The sequence below is a fragment of the Strix uralensis genome, chromosome 4 (genome assembly GCF_047716275.1).
Source record: "Strix uralensis isolate ZFMK-TIS-50842 chromosome 4, bStrUra1, whole genome shotgun sequence".
Classification (NCBI taxonomy): Eukaryota; Metazoa; Chordata; class Aves; order Strigiformes; family Strigidae; genus Strix; species Strix uralensis.
This window is the reverse complement of record NC_133975.1, coordinates 114,661,301-114,676,856: the sequence shown is the minus strand read 5'-3', so window position 1 is coordinate 114,676,856 and position 15,556 is coordinate 114,661,301. Positions and strand designations below refer to the sequence as shown.

At 37.3% G+C, this 15,556-nt stretch overlaps 1 protein-coding gene across 9 annotated transcripts in view; it reads left to right on the top strand.

The window, feature by feature from the left end:
• RPS6KA5 (ribosomal protein S6 kinase A5) overlaps positions 1 to 15,556 on the top strand; it is an 82,074-nt gene that overhangs the window by 48,628 nt on the left and 17,890 nt on the right. For 5 of the 9 annotated variants that reach the window (XM_074868603.1, XM_074868602.1, XM_074868599.1 and 2 more), the window contains 3 exons: positions 1,792 to 1,875; positions 5,434 to 5,537; positions 14,922 to 15,072. In XM_074868603.1, the coding sequence (XP_074724704.1) occupies positions 1,792 to 1,875; positions 5,434 to 5,537; positions 14,922 to 15,072 (339 nt within the window). Of the gene's footprint in view, positions 1 to 960; positions 1,089 to 1,791; positions 1,876 to 5,433; positions 5,538 to 14,921; positions 15,073 to 15,556 lie in introns of all 9 variants that reach the window. The other 4 variants (XM_074868606.1, XM_074868604.1, XM_074868607.1 and 1 more) reach the window with 2 other exon arrangements.

Below are 15,556 nucleotides of genomic sequence, written 5' to 3'. Positions count from 1 at the left end.
TGTAATTGTTCCTCAGAAAGCTACTACGAATAATCCTGCATGTTTTGAAATGTTTTCAGTGGGCCTTCTCTCCAGCAAAAGGTACCTGAGATCATAAGGGTTCTGCTGTACCACTGTATACATTCATATACAACTCCCCAGTCTGTTTCCTGTCACTGTAGTATCTTGTAGCCTAGCTTTATTACACGACATGGAGACAAAAACCCCATAATTTTGGGAATAATTTGCTGAATTTGCAGCTAGCTAAATGATAATAGTTTTCATCTATTTCTTTTGCTATATTAGCATTAGAAATTCTTTTCATAAATCTCAGCTTGGCTACAGTATCTTTACTCTTTGGAGAGGTAGCAAGCAAAGAACAGTTCTGTTTTGTATTTTTCACTCCCCTTCCTTTTCCTTATTCTCCTTCCCCTCTCCCTTCCTCCCTCCCAGCTGAAGGAAGAATGAACGGAGGGATATATGAATAGCTTTAGATTGGCTGATGCCAGGATGGAGGGCTAGGAATTTCTGATTTTTTTTGTTTTTGTTTTAGCTTTTTATCACACTATTTCTCTTTTAGATAACAGGTACTGGAAAGGATAAAGAGAAACAATAGTTGTGTCAAAATAAAGTGGAATCATGAAGAGTTTATTATTTTATGGTTTTGTCTCATAAGTTAATATTTCAAGTTAGTATTTGAACAAAATGAGGCCTATAACTTATTTTGAACTCAGAATTTTACCCCCAAAAACCAGTCACAGTATATGTATTTTAATAAATACAGTTTAATAATATGCTGTTGGACTGTTTAATTTTTATGCCTCAGGGTAGCACTAAGCACTATTTCTACTTTTAGAAGCTTCCTCTCATTAGTGTAGTACATTCTCTTATATAGCACCTGTTTTTAACTCCAAATCTGAATCTACAAATGTAAAACCTGACTTTTGAAATATTTGCTTTTTTGAACACTCTTCTTTAAAGGACCTATCAGGATCTCTCCCCAAAATGCTAGAAGCTTGAAGGATAAGGGAGGAACAATGTTGCATGGCCCAAACACATGTGCTTTCGTCATTAGCAAGGTACAGCATGACCTCATGTTGACCTCAAAGGTAAATCGCTAACAGGGAACAATTATACATGCCTGTGAAAGCAGCTTAGTTTTGAACATAATCAAGACAATAACTTCAGTGTGTAGAATAAAATTAAATTTACAACTCTATCTGTCTGCCTTTCTCTTTCTCTCTCTTGTCTCTCTCCAAGTCTCTTCTTGAGAGAATGTTATGTTTTTTTATATATGTGTGTGTTGCGAAATAAAATTACTTTTCTAAGAGGTCATAATAAATTCCTAAATATGGGGAACCCAAAGGATCTTGTATCCAATTTAGTCAAATTGTGCATCTTACAATGAAATGCTCTTTTTAATGGAAAGGTTTCATTTGTTGTCTAGAGTACTGATATTGCAGCCTTCAGAATGTGTGTCTATATTACCTTGGGGATTCTTGTGTAGTTCTGAAATGTATAGATCATTTAGATTTGTGGGAAAGTTTTTTAAATATCAAAACGTTAATTTTTTGTGTGCTTATCTTAGACTGCCACACAAACCTATGACATTTTATTTTTTCATAGAAGACTAAATATTGTGTAGCGTTATGTGATACATCTCTACATATGGTGGAATATGATTTAGCTAGCAGTTCTGAGCTATTTGGAGAAGAATTGCTGCCAGCATCTTGGAACTGTTAGCCATATCTGTCCCATAGGATTTGTATAATATAATTGATTGACATGATTTTTCTTTTCTTTTTTTGCTAGAATGAGAGAGCATATTCCTTCTGTGGAACAATAGAATACATGGCTCCAGATATTGTAAGAGGAGGAGATACAGGACATGATAAGGTATGTTCTATCTAAGTTTATTACTGAAAAGAAATTAATTCTTTAGGCAACACTGTTGTTCAGCTTGAGGGCTTTTTGTAAAATGTGATAGTGTCTTATTTAAGCATGCCTTATTTCAGGTTGTCCTAAAATAGAGTATTGCCTAGATTTAAAAGCATTAATATGATGTATTTCAGTTTTTAATCTTAAGTAAAAGGCATATTTATAAAGGTATTGAAGCTTATTTGTGTTCTATTAAAGGTTTGTTCTAAATGTGCAGTGGGACAAAAAACTTTAGCTTATGCTTACTTCCTTTTAAATAAAAACTGTTTAGTTCAGAGTGGAAAAATGACTGTTTTGTGGCTAATTCTGATACATTTTTAAAACTGTACATCAGGGGAATCTGTTATCTTTCTTGAAGTATGAAGTGAGCTATTAATGTTATAGATGTTCTCAGACTGCAAAAATTCTGTTTAGCTTGAGACTCAAGTTTTATTATGAATTAAAGTGCCAGTAATTGATGGGAAAGATCAAGACATAGTTCACAGATGATATTTGAAACACAAAAACCCTACTCCCCAAAAGAATTCTATGGTATCCCTAGACAAGCTATTCTGCTTGATCACTATACTGAGAAGTTTTGGAAAATATTTAATCTCTTTGCTTTTTTGCTGTAGATTGAGTTGACTTGTCTTTGGGGGTCATGGAATATAGCTGATCACAGTTCCTCTTGTAACAGCCATTTTAAGCAATTGAAAATGTTATGTCACCCTCCATCTCCTTTTTCTAGACTAACTGGACTCAGTCAGACTTTTGCCTAAGAAGGTTCTTTCTTCTCCTCTCAACATTCTGCTTCTCTTTGGTCTAAGTTTGCCTGGGTATTTCTTCAGGTAGAGAGCACTGTGGTGGGTGCAGTGTTTCAGCTAAGAGTTGGCAATTTGAAGTGCAGCAGAATGATTATCTCCCTGATTCTTCTATTAAACATAAAATGGGCTTTGTCTTTTCACTTAGTCATTGTCTCACCCCTACTCTGTATTCCACTGTAACCTCTGCATCTTCTTCTACTCTACTGCTTATCTAGTCATTATTAAAATGGAATTTTACAAACTTATGAAGCTCTTTCCTGCACTCTGTTTCTTGGTTTAGTATTGACAGTTTCAGAGCATCTTTCCAATGCATCAGTCACTTTGAACTGTGATTCTCTTTTCTCAAGTGTTTACCAATTCAATATTGTTGCTGATTTTAAGAGGAATCTCTGTGCTGTTATCTTTGGTTCTGTCTGATACTTTCACTGGATGTAGTGCAGAGCCATACAGTATTCTATAAGAAATAGATTCACAGTTTTATACAAAATGTTAGCTGATAAATAAGGGCAATTCTGCATTTACCTATGTGATGGTAATTGCTTACACCACTGTCATGGTTTGAACTCGGCCAGCAGCCAAACACCGTGCAGCTGGTCACTCACCCTCCCCCCCGCCCAGTGAATGGGGGAAGACAGTGGAGGGACACAAGGAAACTCGTAGGTTGATATGAAAAAAAGTTTAGGGATTGTAATAAATCAAAACAATAACGGAAAGTCCAAGTGGGTAATGCACAATGCAGTTGCTCACCACCCACTGACCGATACCCAGCAACCCCTGGCAGCGATCATGACAGGACGAAGATCCCTCCGCACCAAAGATCCCTCCATGTCAGCCTGAAGCAAGACAGAACCTGCCTCCTTTATCTACTGAGCATAATATCACGTGATATGGACTGCTGCAATGGCCAATCCCGGCCCAGCACTCCAGCTGTGCCCCCTCCCAGATCAAGAAAATTAACACTATCCGAGCCAAAACCAGGAAAACCACACACTCTTTGCCTCACCATTGGCAATGTTGTGTGATGAAGTGATAGGTTTTTAGTGTATTTTGTACCTACTGCATATCTAGCACTCAAAGATCTTATTTTAAAAAAGAGGAGATGCAATTGCTTTAGTATGCTATGCTCTCAAAAATCAACGTTTTTGATTTGTAATCTCTTCTAGATAGTTGTATTGTTTGCGTAAAAGACTTCCTCTAGTATTTCAGGTTGGTTTTTTTTTTTTTCAAAGGTTGATTTCTGATTCTGCAGATCATCCTTTTCTTTTGGAAAAACACATGCCAAGAAAAAATTCTTCTTTAGGATTTTCTCTAATCATTGTGTATTTGCGAAGATAATTACTAACAGTACAGAAACTTCTTCAGCTAATTCTTCTAGATGCTTTTGACTGACTATATGAAACATCAGATTTTGTGTATCTTGAAGCAAAAAAACCTAAAATATGAGGCCAAATTGTCATCATTTCACTAATTGTCTTCCTGCACTGTATTAATGTTATCAACATAAGCAGAACTTCAGTTTCATTGGGCCCCTCACTACAAAAAGGACATTGAATTACTTGAGCGTGTCCAAAGAAGGGCAACGAAGCTGGTGAAGGGTCTGGAGCACATGTCGTACGAGGAGCGGCTGAGGGAACTGGGGTTGTTTAGTCTGGAGAAGAGGAGGCTGAGGGGAGACCTCATCGCCCTCTACAACTACCTGAAAGGAGGTTGCAGAGAGCTGGGGATGAGTCTCTTTAACCAAGTAATAAGCAATAGGACAAGAGGGAATGGCCTCAAGTTGCACCAGGGAAGGTTTAGACTGGATATTAGGAAGCATTTCTTTACAGAACGGGTTGTTAGGAGTTGGAATGGGCTGCCCAGGGAGGTGCTGGAGTCCCCATCCCTGGAGGTGTTTAAGAGTAGGGTTGACGTAGCGCTGAGGGATATGGTGTAGTTGGGAACTGTCAGTGCTAGGTTAACGGTTGGACGAGATGATCTTCAAGGTCCTTTCCAACCTAGACCATTCTGTGATTCTGATTGATTTACAAATTTCATGGAAATAAAATTGGGAAGTTTAACTGTAGTTAAATTAATTTTGTTGAAATGACTAAACTGCTTCCTTTGTTACTCATAGTAGTATCTTTTCTTTTGAAAGAGAGAAATACTTTGTAAGCTATGAGTATCAGAGATATGAATAATATGATTAGTATATGGGAAGCGGAAGATCACATGTGTTATCAGGGCATATAAGATAAAATTCCATAGCATTTTCAGATACCCTGATTAACTGTGACCTGTGCTCTTAAATTGTGCTTTTTAAAAATTCTGTAATTTCATTCTCAAGTTCCTGAAAGCTCAGGTTCCACTACTCCTTAGCAAGGCTTAGGTTCCTCTGCTATTTCAAGCATGTTTTAGAATTCTTACTGCTTCACAATGGTAAAAACAAAATTGAATTCAGAGATGTGGGGAAGGAACTTTAGTAGTAAAAAGAGTTCAGCTTGAGAAATTATTTGATGAAGCTAAGTGGAGAGATTTCAAAATATAATTAATTTATCATAGAAAATGTCTCCAGTACTGCAATTTTTTATGCTTTATTGTATCAACGTTTGCCTTTGTATTGATAGGTGGGCTCTTCCTTTGCTAGTTGCTTTCGGGGTGCATTGATTTGTTCCTTCTTTTGTTAACAATTTTACTTCAACGTATCATAACATAGATAATTATTGTTGTTCTATAGGCTGTTGATTGGTGGAGTGTTGGTGTTCTTATGTATGAATTATTAACTGGAGCATCACCATTTACGGTTGATGGAGAGAAGAATTCCCAAGCAGAGATTTCTAGGTAAGATTCAAAATAGCAAAGTATACGTTTTTGCTCACAAAGTGACGCTTACGCCATAATACAACTTTTGCGAGAGTTTTAATCTAAAATTTAGGAAGAAAGTGCTACCGCGTTAACATTTTAGGTGCTCCAGTTCTGTTTAACAGAATGACATCTGGAAGAAGATAGGTTTTATTAGCCTCAGCAGGTTATTGAAATAATAGAACAGACCTGTTTTGTTTAAACTACGGTGGAACCACAGCTTTGTAGATATTCAACCCTGTTGCATATTTACTGTTGATGTAAAATGAGATATGGAATTATTTGTGAATAGAATTATCACATTCAAAATCTTGATATGTAATGAAACATATACTTAGCTAGAGAGATTTTCGTCAGCTCTTGCTAGATCACTCATCAGAGTACAGGTGTAAAGTGTCAGGATGTACTCCCACCTTTTTGTCACAGGTAATATTTATTTTATTAGTGTATAACATGAAACAAAGAACATGGTCTTTCCTAGCAATACTTGCATATCTGAGAAGAAATTAGTATGATACTTATGGAAATGAAATAACCTAAACCATTCTTATATTTTTACATGTAAACTTCCTGACTATCAGCTTTGTTATGTTCAGTAATCTCTACGCTTTAAAGGTTTGTTTTCAGTACCGTGTAAAAGCATTGGAGCATTTTAAAAAGGTAAAGTAATAAGCTTGGCCCAAACACATATTCCCCCCAAAATGAGCATTTCCTATTACTGGATTTCTCTTGAGTGGGGCAGTGAGGGCTTAAATTGCACAAATCAGTAACCGCTGTCAGGATCAGCTTGGAAGTCCAGTCCCCAAACTAAGAATAGTCTTGCTCCTCTTGAAAGATACTACTGTGATTCTGACCCTCACCTGAAGTCACTTGATATTTAAGGTTATAGTGGGCAACAGGACGTGCATCAATTATTTAGATAATTTATTTTACTTCTGCTATAAATTCATGCAATTTCTTGGAAGATTGAGACCTGTTTATTGGTTTCTAGGTCTCTACCAGAACAGGAGACTTAGAGAGCCACTAGAAAAAATATAGGGGGGAAGAGGAATCCATTAACAAAATAAAATTCAGGACTTAACCCTCTTGGTCATTATGGTGGAGTTAAAACTTAAATTAACTCTTTCAGACCTATTTAAGGTTAGAAATTTTGTTGATTGCTTACTTATGCCATGTCTGAATTGGTAATTTTGACTCCCATGATTTACTAAATCGAAATCTGAAGGAGTTACAAATCTTTTAGCCTATTAAATTTAGAAATTCTTATTACCATATTCATGAATTTTCAGAAATGACCTCCTTGTATTTATCTCTAGTGTGAGTACACTGAGCTCTTTCAAGAAATAACAGCTGACTTTTCAGTACCTGTCTTTATTCTAAGCCTGTCTGGCCTAGAAGCTATGATCTTAATTTCCTTTTTTCTTTGATAATTTTGTCGCTGAGGATACATTCGCAATTTACACTTAATATCCTTTTTTTATTATTCTTTCAATTATGTCTGCAGCCTTTTCTATAAAATTTTCTGCTGAATTGGAATGCAGAGTCTAGATAATTTTACACCTATAATTAATTAGGTTCCAGATTCTCTCCGTGACTATCTTTGATCTTTGTAGTTTCCTTTCCTCTCTAAACTGATGAAAAACTGAATTGCAGATAACTTCATCAGATATTTACAGTTGCCAGGGTAATGAAATCACTAGCGCTGGCACAGAGATATGAGTTGGTACAAACTTCTTTCTTGATGGCAAAGTTACTCTATACAGAGACTGTATTCCCTAACCTAAATATGCTTTAACTTGCCAATTGCAGCAGACATAGAGAATTCAGTATTCTCTTACTCAGTCCTGAGCCCTGAAAACATGGTTTCCATGGCCTTTGATTTTTCCGAGTTTAAGGAAAAAAGTCTTCTAAATGAATCTAGGTCCTTCTTTTATTTTACCTAGGTGGGAAGTATTCTTACATAATTTTAGATAATTTTATTCCCTTTTGTGGCACAATGGTTATCTGCTCTTAAATTTGAGCACAAAGTTTTGTTCTAAAATATCTAAGGTTCTCTTAAGTTCAGTTCTTCTGTCAGAAATAGTTTACTGTGTGGTTTGTATCTTTTTTACTCTTTCTGGTGAGAGATTGTGTTCAGTTCTTTTATCATAACGTTTTTGACAACACTGTGGACTTCTTTTTCGTGCCAAGTGCAACTGAAGTAAGTGCATACTTTAATTTCCCTTATGTCTCTGTCTCTGGAGACTTTTTGTTCCCATGCTTGGTGTTATGGGTTATTGATAAAAAAAAATTCACAGAACTATTCATGTATCTCTCCTTCTGCAGTATGCCCTCTCCCCTTTCTTCTTCCTTCTTCCGAAATCTTTCATTTTTGAACATTCTGGACTTCCATTGCTGCAGAGCCGTGGATGGGACCTGTTGTACAAAAGAATAGGCAAGGGCTGGATTTGATTACAAACCTGGTATTTTCAGTTTGACCTTGAGTGATTTGTAGTGCTGACCTGAAAGACAAATACATTTTAAGGTGTTGACTTTTGAGAGTCTTGTCATAAATACAAGAAATTAAAATGAGCATGAAGATTTTGGGGTATTATTTTAGAAAATCTTACCAGCTTTGGGGTTATGAATAGAAAGATATCTGTATTTTTCAACTTCTATATACATCTATAAAATGATCTGTAGTAGCATATGATGCCGTGTTAGCATACTAATGCTAATAGCAGCCTATGCTCTTTATTTGACGTAGTTGATTAGACTTTATTTAAACTTCATGGAGGATGACTGAAATTTGACTGTTAGATGCTATGAAGATCTTTTGTCCGTGATTCTGCAAGAAACCTTTTCTTGATAAAACTGTTGGCAAGATGCATAGCAGGTGTATACTGGGATTCACTTCTTTATTCTCTGCCTGTGAAGACTCCAGTGATTGCTAGATTTTTTAAAGGACAGAACAGTCATTAAATCCAAATTACAAAAACTTGTAATTTGCATGGTGTCTTCTGGAATTTTGTCCTAGAACTTAGAGGTGTCTACCTAGAATGTATAACATTTATATGCTTAGATGGGAGTCCAGAGTCCAAGAACTGTTAGACAATAATGTAATCATGTTTTTCTAACAGATAGCAATGAGTTAGGAAATCTCTGCCACATGAAGGAAACCATTTGATGCTAGACTTAGTGTGAATCACATCAGTGGCTCTGCCTACAGATCAGTTCAACCTTTCAGTAAAGCAGATGGTTTTAAGAAAGTCCTAAGTATTGCATCAAAGTTTCTGACTTGCCTAGAACTGGGGATGCACATATAGATCTGACTGCTCAAAGCAGAATCTGGTATTAGTAGTTCTGAGATGACAGGGCATTCATTAGAGTCATTCTCAAATGTGAAGATGAAAACTCTGCTTTGGAAGCTTGTCCCTCTGCCCTTTAACAGGGTTACAGCTCGGGGTTGCTTTCTCTTATTCCCTGAAAATCAGGATGGATATCTATCTTTGTGGTGATGCTTAGAATACAGTTCTGAGGGCACTGATAATAGACTATAGTAACAGTTCTAGCATAAACCTAATGTTTCTGTTGGTTGCCTATGGTGATCCTTTCAGTTTTTTATGGTCTGATTGTGTCTTTTACCTGGTGGAAGCAAAAAAAGCTTCAGGTTCTGCATTTCTGATGTTTTATTATCATCTCTTCCACAGTCAGGTTCAGGCATCCGCTTTCAGGCTAATCGCAGTGGAGGGTGAAAGGTGGCTTCCATCTCAGCATCACATATTTTATGTCTGTGGGTTTTGGTTTTTTTCTGTGTGTATAAAATTTTTCTTTGGTTGGCACCTAATTGTTACCGCATCTTAAACTTTTTTGTCCTCCTTTCTTGTAATTAGTTTTGTTTCTCACTGTTACTATTTTAAACAAGTTACATAGTTATGATTTCCAGTAATGGATTGGCATTAGTTCGTTCAAGCATCCCATCTTCATTTAGTTTTTTCATAGCTTATGCTTTACTTCTCAAAACGATCACTCAGTGGATATATTTAATAGTAATTTTTTACAGTGTAGTTTATAGATTGATCAGTCTAATGCTAAAAGAAAAATTGGTCAATAAGTCAAATTGCCAAATTGGTCCTGTTGTCAGCAGGTGTTTTCATATTCTTTGACATAAATTGGATTTTCTCAGCTATGCAGTGCATCAGAATTTTGAGTACTTTAGCTGTTTACAGAGTTAATTAAAATGAAAAATTAAGAAAATATCTTTCAGCTTCTGACTAGCAGCATATTTTCCCCTTTCATTTTATCTTAACCACTGGGAGCAATCTGCTGTCTGTGTTGGAAAACTCCCAATGAGATTTTGTCTTTATAAGGCCTTTATTGAGCATTGCAAGGGCACTCCTGCTTAAGACCTTAAGATTATCACCCTGGAATGAAGGAGGTCAGAATCTTCTTCAAATTCTCTTTAGACTGACGCTGTAGTATAAGCCTTTGGTACATGGTTTTTGCATTTCTGGTTGGTTTTAAATACTGTGCCTTCTGTAGAAGGATGTTTTATTCATCTGGCAAACACATATCCCATCTCTGCTGCTTTGGTAAAGAACAGATAAGAAACTTGTGGTCAGTCTATGTAATTTTTAAACTACGAGCTAGCACAGATCAGTGGTGGCAACTCTATGAATTTTTCTTAACAAAATCAGCGAGTTCCTTGGCTGATTTATCAGGCTTAGGAGCCTGCACCTGTTACACAGGAGTGTCTCTGAAGATACTCATAAAGAGGAGGAGCATCCAAAGGTCAAGGTGACATTTCCCTACTGTATCCTCCACTCATAGAAGATTAAGCATCTCCTCCTCCTCCTTATCATTTGTTATCATGTCCATCACATTATCATGTATGCTTTTTGGTCTGTAGTATTTATGGGAGAAACTCATCAGAGCTTAAGTTCCTGAAAAACAATACCAATGAGGTTAGCTCCTAGCTCTGCATAGTCTGCCATAGAGAAGGATAAGATGGAAATGATCCAGGACTTCAGAGTGGTAACCGTCTTGACTCATGCAAGAGATGGTTTCTTTCAAAGTGTTTTCAGTACAGCCAGGGTGCCCTCATCAGCAGGACTAATCTCAGCTCATCCCAGCTCAGAGGGGTTGTACTAGGCTAGGAGAAGCAGAAAATACAGCAGAGTAGTCCTTCAGCAGCCTTGACCACAGTTGCCACTTGGGATACTTTATTCTTCCTGCTTACTTCTGTCACTGTTGTTGGACCGCATAAACATGAAATGTAGAAGAGGATGGAGGTGATTCAGAAAAGGAAAGGAAGGTTGATGCTGAAGGTCATAGCTTCTTTTCAGAAACAACAGACATCCTGGGAAGAACTTTGACACATGCAGTTTCCTTCCTCTGAACACTTTATGGGCTACTGTTATAGCCTTGAGTGACTTATTCTTCAGTACAACACTTCACTAGTGTTGTTCTAGCAAAGCCAGATTCTACTTGATCAAGCTGCTTGATTAGTCTTCACCAATTTCTGCTCTCTCGCATGTTGATCCCATATGGTCTTTCTTTGCTGGCAGCTTGCTTTCCATCCTAATTAATGTGTATACTTCACATACTTCAGTTCCCTGTTAACTGTAAGTAGTTCCTGGAACATCTAAAGGAATTGGCTTCATTCTTCACTACTTCTGTAGTGTGGTTCGGTGAACCAGACCAGAGCATCATGAATATTTTATAGTATCAGTCAACCTCAAAAGTATTTCTGAACAAATGCCACTGGCATGTATAAATGCAGCCTAGATGAAGTCTGCTTGTACAGCATGGCAAAATGCTGCCTTCTCTGCAGTGGGCTCTAGGAGGATCAACAGATGGAATCCCTCAATATGATCATAGCTTGCTTTTCACATTGCTAAATACCACTTCATTGTTAATTCTGCCTATAAAAAGAAATCATTTAAAATAGTAATCTTGGCAAAAGGCAGGAATTACTGATGCTGTCGCCATAGAAGTTTTCTATTAGGTAAAATACAGTGTTACAACAAACTATTATTGGCAAAATATGTATGCTAATTGTTTGGACGGATACAATCTTTATAGGGGATTCCTTTCCCCAGGAATTTAAGGAGTGGTTTCTACCCAAAGAGCAGAATGTCAAGTAAAACAAAAAGTTACTTTATGAACCTGTCTCAGCTTCAGCTGGGACTATGCTTAGTTGCCCCATCTGCACAACCAATTGCAGTTCTCAGGCTGACTGAAGACATGCAATATGTCACTGGAAATTTGCAGTCAGAAGGATGATACTAGTGTTGTTACTCCTGAAGTAGCTCTTTTGGCTAAGAATTTTCTGGTAACTGCAGTGCAGGGTTCTATAAAAGATTTTCTACTGCTTATGTTTGTTTCAATCTCTTTTTCTTATGTGAATGTTTGCATTTGCACCAGAAGCCTGAGACAGGGGCAAGAATCTTATTGCTAGCACTATCAGCATCACTACTACAGACATGGATCTTCTGAGGCAGCACAGAGAAATTGTACTCATTTGTTCTCTTTGTTACCCATGTTACCAATCATCCCAATTCAGCATCTTTTTTCAGAGACATTTTCAAATTTTTATCTGACTTGGCCATCTGCAATCTCTGACATTTTTCAGACAGGAAAATCCTCTAGAATTTCTCTTTTGGATTCTAAGGACATCCCAGAGTCTCAATCCCATTGCTTTAGAAATCAATTTTAAAAAATACTACCTTAGGGTGTTTTTCCCCCCCCCCCCAATCTTCTGAGAGCTCATAGAGAACTTGTCTTTTTCCAGGATCTTTGTACATACCTTTCTGATTCTGTCATCAGAAAGGTTGATAAATACATTACCTTGGACTCCTCTAATTGAAGTGATTTTTCAAGCTAAGAAGACATTGTAGATTTTGTTGGCCCTCCTGTATCTCAAGTAATTTTGCTATCAAGATGCCCTGTCTTCTGTCTTACAACAGGAACTTCTTACTTCCTTACCTACTTCCACTTTTTGAAACTGGATGATTTCTGAAGAGGCTGAATCTTTACTTCTCTACCAGTCCTATAGTGTAAGAATTCTCTTGTTTAGTGATGTTTAAATTTAGTATTAACATCCCTAATTGAGAAGTTATTTGGCAATATTATGCTTTCTTTGCCTTTTCTGTAAAGTATGTCCAGAAGTTGAAGATAAGGCTTATGGTTGCTGTTACTTCTGCTAGCAGAGTGGCAGTGATTTAGAGCCTTATTGGCTGATCATCCTTACATCATTTAAAGATACAATCCATTTAAAAACTCAGACTGTCTTTTCCTAACTCATTTCACTGTTACTTAAACCAAGAGGTTAGCTTGCTTTGTCTTTTTGTTTGCTTGAAATTGAATACTACGTCAGTAGAAACAGCCCCTGGGGTATGTGTATATAGAACTTGTTTTTGTCCTTCCACACTGGCAGGACAAGATTATTTAGGAAACAATCTGTTTGCATCTATTTTTTGAGTAATCCAAGAAGTTACGTATTTCAAGATAAAAAATTTCCCATGGGATAGCTGACTCTAAGGAATGTCATGCAGTAACTTTAAACAGAATTTAGAACTGTCCTGCAGTGATCAACTTAAGCTCTATCAGAGACATAATGATTGAGATTTTAGTGCTGCCACAACCTCATAATTCGGCCTCACAGTCTCTCATAGATTCAAAATCTTTCAGTCTGTGTTTAGCGGAGGCACTCTTAAGTACTACTTCTATGTGTCGTGCTTTCTCAAGTCACTGCAGTGAGAGTATGCATATAGATACATAGACACCAAGCTGAACGTGCCCTTGCAAAAGCAAGGCAAAGGCAGCAAATGGTATCCTGGGCTGCATTAGACAAAGTAATTAGCAGGTTGAGGGAGGTGATTCTTCCCCTCTACTCAGCAATGGTTAGGCCACACCTGGCGTACTGGGCCCAGTTCTGGGCTCCCCCGTACAAGAGAGACATGGACATACTGGAGAGAGTCCAGCAAAGGGCTACAAAGGTGATTAAGTGACTGGAACAGATGAGGAAAGGCTGAGAGCTGAGACTGTTCCACCTGGAGAAGGGAAGGCTCAGGGGGATCTCATCAATGTGTACAAATGCCTGAAAGGAGGGTGTAAAGAAGGGGGAGCCAGGCTCTCTTCAGTGGTGCCCAGTGGCAGGACCAGCAGCAATGGGTACAAACCAAAACATGGGAGGTTCCCTCTGAACATCAGGAAACAGGTTTTTACTGCGAGGGTGACTAAGCGCTGGCACAGGCTGCCTGGGGAGGTGGTGGAGCCTCCCTCCTTGGAGATATTCAAAAGGATGTGGTTGTGGGCAGCTGGCTCTAAGTGATTATGTTTGAGCAGGGAGAGGGGGCTGGACCAGATGACCTCCAGACATCCATTTCAACCTCAACTGTTCTGTGATTCTGTATGGTAAAGGGTTTTGTGTGTATCTTTTTAAACCTGTTGACATGTCTTTGGTATGTGTTGTCTGTGCACATTCCTAATTTTCCTTCAGAGTCCTTAGCTTCAAAATCTACATTTGGAGTAACTGAAGGAGAACTTGCTGCCTTCTGTATATAAAACTGTGGGAGCTACACGTATAAAAGATAGGTGTTGAAATGTGATTCTACTTAGGCTTCCAAGATTTTGAACTTCCACTAGCTTTATTTGATGGCTTCTAGCTCTTGTGTTGAAAGAGACAGTGAGGTCCCTATCCATTTTCTCTTTATTGTTTGTTGTTTTGAGAGGAATGCTATGTCCAGTCCCCTTACCTCCCCTTTTCACTAGGCTGATAGTCCTAGCCTTTTTTGTAGATCTTCATTCTGTATTTCTGATTAATCAGAAAACACATTCTGTATTTCTGATTAATCTTATTACTCTTCTCTAAAACTTTTCCAGTTACAGTGCCTTCTTTTGAGAGTAGGGCATGAGTGCTGCACACAATATACAAGGTGCAGGCAAACCTCAAATGTCCCAGGTGTGGGTTTTTTTCTCTTTATTTTCTAATAATTTTTAACATTGGACTTTGTTTTGGTTTTTTGCCTGCTGTTAGGCATCAAGTTGATGATCTTTGTGGAGCTATCTGTTGTAGCTATGAGATTTCTTTTGAGCAGTAATAGTATGAAATGAGTATTGTTTTTCTTTTGTGGATTAAATTATATAATTTATATCCTATAGATGTCATGTTGCATGTCCAAATTTTCTCAAACCTTTATTAAGGGAAAAAAACAAAACAAAACAACAAAAGTTGATTTCACATTTGTCGTCCTTCAGTCTTTGGGTACAATAGAAGTTTAAGTGAAATGTTAAATGCTACCTTCAGTATGGCAATTCTTTGATTTAACACTCAACACATTAAGTAATTACCAAATAATTGTTATTTTGTTTGTTTTACAGGAGAATATTAAAAAGTGAGCCACCTTATCCACAAGAGATGAGTGCACTGTCCAAGGATATAATTCAGCGTCTTTTGATGAAAGACCCCAAGAAGAGGCTAGGTTGTGGTCCCACTGATGCTGATGAAATCAAACAGCATCCCTTTTTCCAGGTAAAAAAAACCCAGCAAAACTCCCCAGATACCACTTACTCTGTTAGTGCCTTTGAAGTTCCAGTCTAAAAAATGCTGTTGTTTTGTTAATAGAATAGTTTAGAGGCATATTAATTGTATGAATACTAGCACTGAAGTTAGTAGGAATATCCATGTGTTTATGTGTATGGATTCTGTGCATACTACAACAAGGTTTTTTAGTATATTCTCTGTTTCTAACACTTACTTGAAGCAGCCAAAATTCACACTACTTAAACCAGAAGGTTTAATGGAAAACACTTAAATTATGTGGTGTGTTTTGGTTTTTTTTTTAAAGAAAGTTTGCCACTAACATTATTAGTAAAATTTGAATATTGATAAAATTCACCATTAGTGATAAGTCTTGTTTAGTAGATTTTAATTCTGTTCAGATTGCAGTGTATTAGCATTTGATTTCAAACAGTGACAAAAACTGGATTTGCATACAACATCTGTACTGTTCCAT